Source organism: Dipodomys ordii, unplaced genomic scaffold (genome assembly GCF_000151885.1).
Source record: "Dipodomys ordii isolate 6190 unplaced genomic scaffold, Dord_2.0 Scaffold5, whole genome shotgun sequence".
Classification (NCBI taxonomy): domain Eukaryota; kingdom Metazoa; phylum Chordata; class Mammalia; order Rodentia; family Heteromyidae; genus Dipodomys; species Dipodomys ordii.
Genome location: NW_012267221.1, coordinates 28037555 through 28045292, shown reverse-complemented (window position 1 = coordinate 28045292; position 7738 = coordinate 28037555). Strand labels below are relative to the sequence as shown.

At 34.2% G+C, this 7738-nt stretch overlaps 1 protein-coding gene across 1 annotated transcript in view; it reads left to right on the top strand.

The window, feature by feature from the left end:
* Positions 1-4577, top strand: part of Sestd1 (SEC14 and spectrin domains 1) — a 79197-nt gene extending 74620 nt beyond the window's left edge. The window contains 2 exon segments of the mRNA XM_013030109.1: positions 934-1055; positions 3877-4577. Coding sequence (XP_012885563.1) covers positions 934-1055; positions 3877-4006 — 252 coding nt within the window. The 3' untranslated portion in view covers positions 4007-4577.
* Positions 4578-7738: the final 3161 nt, after the last annotated feature.

Here is a 7738-nt window from a genome sequence, read left to right as displayed (position 1 = left end):
TGCTTATGTGGTGCTGAGGAATCGAACCCAGGGCCTCAGGCATGCAAGGCAAGCGCTCTACCACTGAGCCACCTTCCCAGCCCCTGGACTGATTTCTGATAGCACAAATAACTTTTTAGGAGTCTACATTAAAATTCTATTTGCAGAACACATTTTAAAATCTTGAGCTTTTTAGGAGACCTGTCTAAGAATAAATATAATTAAGGACTTTTTAATAGAAATTCAAATTTTATTTTATCTTCTATCTGGCCTTTACATTGCTTATGATAAACTTGATTTATCATTATCTGCAAAACTATGTAAAGCACTTTGTTATCAGATAGTATTCTTCTTTTGATCTTTCTATTTTACACAAGTAAACATAAATGTAACCATAGCTTTAAGCAAATTGTATAATCATTGAGAAATAACTAAATTGAAATTAATAGTTTTAAATAGAAAAGAATAGAGTGTCATCAGAGATAATAAATATTTCTGTACATTACATCCAGTTAAGTTAGCAGAGCAGGTACTAGAACATCTATCTAGATCACCTCAGCTTCAACTCTGTTCTATGTGCTGCTTTAAATTTATTTTCTTTTTAAGTCTGCATATTCCTTAAGAACAAAGTTTGTGTTTCATCCCAAGCTATTAAGGGAACATACAATGCCTAATGAATTAGAGAATATTTCTTAAGTACAAGTTGAACTTATTTTCCAAATTGTACCCTATTAAATTATTTTTTGGAAATCATTTTAGACTTTTTGTTCTCCGATTTTTATTGTTAGTAGGATTTACTCCATTTTATTATTAGAATTTCTTAAGTCAACTTTATGAGTGTCTTGTACAGTGATAGATATGGAGATGCCAAGAATATAGCAACTTATTAAATAAGTATGAGTGTGGTTCCCTTTCTCTATTTTTTGATTGATGTAGCCCTTTTATTTGTTGCAGATTTTGCAAGACTGTCCAGAAGAGCCTGAAGCTATTAATGATGAAGAGCAGTTTGATGAAATTGAGGCAGTTGGAAAATCACTTTTGGATAGATTGACTGTTCCTGTAGTTTATCCTGATGGGTACAGTGCATGTTCTTACAATTTTATCGATGAGGTCATAAACTGAAATTGTTAGGGAAAAATCTATTATTATTATTTACTTAAAAATTTAATTTTTGGCAGTACTAGTGTTTGAATTGAGGGCTTCATGCTTGAGGCTCTGCTTTTCATTGGTTATTTTTGATGTTCAGGGGCAGTATGATCCATATATTTCAAGCTTCCTGTCATTGCTGGAATGACAAGTATGTGCCACAATGTCCAGCTTCCCTCTATGTTTGTAGACTTTTCTACTTGGGCTGGCCTAGAGCTTCAGTCCTCCTAATTTCGGCCTCACAAGTATCTAGTATTACATATATGATCCCTCAGTGCCCAGCCTTGCAAATCTATTCTTTAAAAGGTCAAGTATATTAATTCCGGTTCACATCTATAATTGCTAAAATAGATTGGTTTAAATTGAAGAGAATCCAAACTCATTAGTAGCAAATAGTTCTTGATAACACAAAATTTGTTGCTTCTTGACAAAAGGTTAGTCATTGATTAGATTGAAACACTATTTTTTCCTTGTCTGTGATGACAGGAAGATAGTGTGACTTGAGGTTTCATTCAGGGATTCAAGAAAGGTTTACAATCAGACTCATGAGCTCATAATATATGCCAGTGCCAAGTGCCTTAACATTTCACCCTCATTACTTTGGACTAAATAGTACCATGCCAGCATGATTATTTCTGGTTTAACATGCAACAGACTGAGGCTCAGAAAGATGAAGATGACCAAGTTATTATGGCCTGTAGGTATGGAAGTTAGAATCTCAGGCCTGTCTAATTGTCTTTCCTGTGTTATATAGCATTCTAACTTTTTCATGTGTAAAATGATGGCTTCTTAATTATTATATTCCTTTCCATTTCAAGGGATTAATATTAGATATTAAATAATTTGATGCAAAAATCAACAAGCCAGTAAAAGAACCAGAAGGAGTTTGATGCCTGGTGATCTAAACTTTCTCAATAGAAATAATTTTGAACTAAGCCAGAGAATATTTTACCTAAACAATAGAGAAGTCAAACCACTGACTGTAAAAGTGTGAGCATACTTGCCCTTTGGTGGAGGATGGTAGAGGACAGCATGGACTCTGGAGTTAGATGGTTGAGCTTCCCGACTTACCAGCATTTGACACTGTGGGAAAGCTCCACTCTGAACCTGTTTCCTCATCTGCAAACAACGTGGGATAGTGGCACTTTTTCAGGGCTAGGGTCTTCCCTCAGAAAATGTGAAGTACTTCAAACAGATATGTAACAGACTAAGCTGTCATTGTTGTGTCATGAACTTCTCATGATTATTTGGAATTGATATTGAAAAGATGCCATTTTATTCCATAAGAAAAACATTATTTACAGTCTATACTTGGAAAATTTCTAGTCAAAGTTGAACTATCAAAAGTAGCCTGAGGTTATATATCTGCAATAAAAGAGAATAAAATTCAGCTGGTAACATACAGAGGTGACCTTGATTGGTCCATGTCAGTGAACCCCTACTTCAGTCCTGTGTTCCACAGTCCTTGCCAATCAATCTCTCTAACTCAGGTCATCCCAGGAGCATCTGTCTCTAGTGCTTGTGACTTATTTCTGAACCACTCAATGTTTGTAACAGTTACTTTACTTATTTCAGATTCTTCCTAAAATACATTATTAGCTATTTTGTTACATAATATTTATCAAATTGTATCGAATGTTTTCCATAATATTAATAAGATCACCTACTAATTCTATTGAAAGTTTATATGACAAGTCATTTAGATTTATTTCTTCTAAGTCTTCCTACTAAAGTAAATAACAATCATGTCCTGAAAACACAGCTCCAAATTTTGATTTGGGGGGTTGAAGGCTTATCTCAGTAGTAGAACTCTTTCCTAGCATGCACAAAACAAACAAAGCAAAGCAAGAAAAGCCAATCTTGATATTCTGTTGTCTGACCTTGGTTAAATCATTTAACTTCCAGGGCCCTCATTTCCTGATATACAAAATGAAGAAGTTAAGCAGATAACTTTCAAAACTGTCTCAGCTTAAAAGATTGTGTGATTCTGAATGCAGCTTCTTGCAAGCAGAATAAAATTTAATTACTTTTACCTGTTACTCTACCAAATAACATCTTAATATCAAGAAGGATAGTTTTCTTGCCAGCTACGTTCAATAACTGGTGTACATAGCCCACTGCACTCCAGTGCATGTACAGATCTTATGTTTATCCTTATTGTCCATGAAAGAACAAATACAATATCTCAGTGTTAGGCTGTTTGGCTTATTGGGATTATCATAAGTACACATGGGATATTTGCATCACTAATATGTTTATGATATCTCAACATTGTATGCCATTTAAAAATATTTCTCTATTTAAACAATTTATTTTTTCCCTTCCCTTCCCATATGGACCCATTGCAACAATGAGATGTACAAGATGTTATGTCAAAAAATGAACTTTACAACTTTGGCGTGGAGAGTAGGGTCGGGGCAGGGGGGTTGGGGAGGGGAGATGGGAAGAGATGGGAAGGGGAAACAAAGGAGGAGGCAACAATGCTTGATAAGAAATGTACTCATTACCTTGCTCATGTAATTGTAACTCCTCTGTACGGTATTTTCACAATTAAAAAAAATAAGTACAATAAAAATAAAAATATTTCTCCTGCTGCATTTGGTCAAAAGTAAACTAATCCGCAAATGAACTAATTTCTGCACATAATCTATATCACATAGACACTTATTTAATAAAGTTTGCTTCTTTTTGTCTTCATGGTAACTAAATGAATTTGTTGTAATCTCATTTTTCTTCATGTTTTGATTTTAGAACTGAACAATATTTTGGGAGTCCAAGTGACATGGCTTCTACTGCAGAACACATCAGAGACAGAATGAAACTAGTTAGTCTCAAAAGGCAGCAGCTGGGACATCCTGAAATGGTGACCACAGAGAGCTAATAGCTACAGACTTCCACAGATCTGCAGGGCACACTCCCGCATGTCGTCCACCACAGTACTTTAAGATGCATTTCACAGCTGGATAAGCCTCATTTCTTTCCCTGACACATTTCACTCTCCAGGCTAACACCTCCCAACTACCAAGGCATAATTATTTAACATGCTTTGAGACCATATACTCCAGGTATCTTAAAAGAAGGAATTTGTAAAAGTTGCACTGAAAACTTGCTTTCAAGCTTTACCTGATCTGTCAGTTAGTAGATAAACAACTGATACTAAGCTTTGAATGGTGCTAATAAGAATTTAGGAATTCTCTCTATAAAAAACACAGTTGCCCTTCTTTCCCAGGCGATGTAGAAAATTTAGACTATAGTTGCACTGTTATAAGTAGTGACATCCTCAAAATTTTACTTTGTAATTCTTCAAAATTATTTTTATTGTGTCCATATGGAGAAATTTCTTCAGATCTTTGATATATCATATTCATTGAAAGACATTTTCCTATTTGTATTGATAATGTGTTAAAAGTTGTTCGTGCTGAATAAAAAACTTCATTAAATGTCTTATTTAATTTGGTAGTTATATCCTATTTCCAAACATGAGTGCCTTATTAAAAAGGGCATTCCTAGGATTGTGAAGATGGTTTAATAATTGTTTTATCATGGTGGTTGCATGTATTTTAGCCAAGAAATTCATATGTAAGCATGTGTATATAATAAATAAGCATGTTTTTATAATAAAAATAGTTGTGAAAAACAAATTAGATATTAATAATGTAACACTATTTTTAATTTTTCTCTTCTTCAACTTGAAAACTACTATCCAAATTATTTGCTGCCCTGAAGATAGTTTGTCTTTGGGAGAGGAGAGCTGAGGAAGAAGGCATACATAATTACCCCAGTGTAATCCTGTATGTCTGGATAATATTGCTGGAACTAAAATAGGACTTGTTAGTAAAATTGAATTACTCATGAAAGACTAAAAACAAAATTCAATTCAGAAATTATCTAATCACAAGTATGAATCCTTTATAAATAAAACTTACTAAGAAATGGTAGTGGTTTTACATTTTATTAAGTTTAAATTATTAAATGCGTATAATTTAATTTGTTAATTTTTAATTCAGAAGATTTTTTAAGAGTAAAAATAATTTTTAGGCTTGTGATCAGTACTGTATTATGCAAAGAATTACGCTGGTCTCTTTTTGAGGTCTACAAATGTGTTCAAGTATCCTCTGATGCAAAAACCTCCCTGAACCTACTGCTTTCCAGCCTTCTTCACTGCCAGAGTTGTTGGAGAAATCCCTTTCCATCCCTCTACATCATGTCATTCACTGCATATACAGCACCTCAGTCTGGTTTTACACAGCTGTCAAATGGAACTGTTCTTCTCTCTTCCAGTTACTGAACTGAATGTTTTTCTTTCAATCTGTAGTCTGTGTTCCCTCCCTTTCTTTCTTTATTGTTAATGTGTACTCTGCTGAGCACTCTTTCCCAATGTCTCCTTCCTCAAAGATGCCATTCTGTGCCATAACCGTGAGTACAGTTGTATAACTCATTTAGAATAGATCTACTAAATACGTTCCTTCTCAGATGCTGTCCCCAGAATGCTTCTGGCTCTTCCTTAACTATCTCATCCTTAGTTTCTATTTTATACCCATGTCCTGCATCACATATCTGGTCCAAAGTGCTTGCTATACATACTTTCAGCTGCCTAGCTGACATTTCAACATAGATGAGAGATTTATCATAGTTCTCACCTTCTGGAGTAATCGTAGTTATGGTGAAGCCTTGTTTTCCCTAGTCAAACATGCCAGAATGGAGCACAATTCTGCTGCCTCTGCTTCTAAGAACATTCAGGTTGTTCTTTCTGAATTTAATAATCCTCCTTTTGGGACTTTACTCCTATGAGTAGGACTTTTGTGAATCTTCCTTTCAATCTTTATGATGGTGCTAACCATGTTCTACAGTTTTGACCCTTATATTTTGAGGTGTTTTTGAGGGAAGGATTCTTGTCCTACTTATTCTGTACTTAGGATTTTGATCATGTGTGATAGATTTTCTATTTCTTTGTAGATTCTATTATAACCATAAGTCATAATTCTTGTTATAATGCATTGAAATGTGTTTAAACACATTTATTTCCTCATTGGAAGTGACTTACGAGGAAGTCATTTGACATTTTACATGCTTCAGAAATGCGGCTAATTTAGATATCAGTGACTATATTCAATATTAGTGTCTTCTAAATTACAGTCATTAGACTTTTTTATGACTTTGCTAAAAGAGGAACTGATTTATTAATAATTATACCATCACGTCATAGATTTAGAATTGTCCTGTTTGTATGTATCTTCAGCTCTCTGGGGTTATTTAATGCAAAGATCTGGAAATGTTATTTATAATTTGTGTAGTTAGATATGTTGTTAGCAAAATGAATATTGTTCTTCATTTGTAAGGTTGCTGCTATTTTCTGTATGCATTTCTATTTATACTTGTACCCTTATGAATGAAGTCCAGCAATGCCCTAAATATGACTCTTTCCTATAGGCCACAGTTCACTTAGTGGAGCTCTGAAAGTAGTGAGTAATGACAGTCTGTTTGAAATCAGATGCTTTTTTGCATCATAAAATAACATGGGCCTGCAAATATAACAGAAAACTGGTCTATCTCCACAACCTTTTAGTTTAGCCATTCTTAGGGAATTACTAACCTGTTATGTTGTCGTGTTGTTTCTTATTTCTTTGTTTTGTTTTTTGATTTGAGACTTTTTTCTCTTTGGCCTTCTTATGTATTTTCTTCTGTATAAATCGATATAAAATTGCAGTTTCACATCTATTCTTTATACACATATAACCCAGCAGAGTTGATGACTTTATTCTACAAGGGTGACTTCTGAGTAATAATGATGAAATTGTTCACCCTGCCAATGTAAAACACATGCAGGCTTAAACCTCATTGCTAGATAGAGGAAGTAGATTCTTCACTCATTTGCTGCTTTTTAACTTATCAGTCAACAGAAGATATGCTATTTTGTTTATTTGTGTTATTAATATTGTACTCTTTAATAAGACCTTAACAATTAGATTACCTGCATGACAATTAAGTTCCCTAATAGTGCTAATAGGCAAATTATATTCTCTGATTTACGTCCATTGTAACCAATGGTAATGGTGCATATAGCTCCTTGTGTAGTCTACATTTGAGAAGCAATACAGTATTCTTTAGTACACTGAAAGTTACTTGCCAGTAGAGGCTGGTTGGGTGTTACTGTGTACTTACCCTGTCCTCACATCCTAACCAAAGTTAAAGCACTATTGCTATTAAAATACAAACATACATTGGCTTCTAAAGTTATCTACATTTTGACTCTGTTGAGAATGGTACAGGCAAAAACAAACAAAAAACAAACACTAATAAATACATCATCCATCATCTGTGACAAGGCATAAATGATTATGCTATCTCCACTTATGTCCTCAAATAAAATTCCTACAGGATGAAAATGTGGGCTGAACATAGCCAGATAGATGACCTAACTAGTGAACTTGTCAGTGTTAGCATTCAGTTTTAGAAATAAACTTTCAGTGAGAGTAGAAGACAACCTGCTGGTATGTAGGCTGCCACATCCCTTGATGTGGCAAAACAAAAGTTTTTCCCTTGTTTGAGTTCAGTGTGTGCTCTAGAAAGGTTTAGACTTAGCTGAAGCACAAATAATATCCCAAATTGAAGA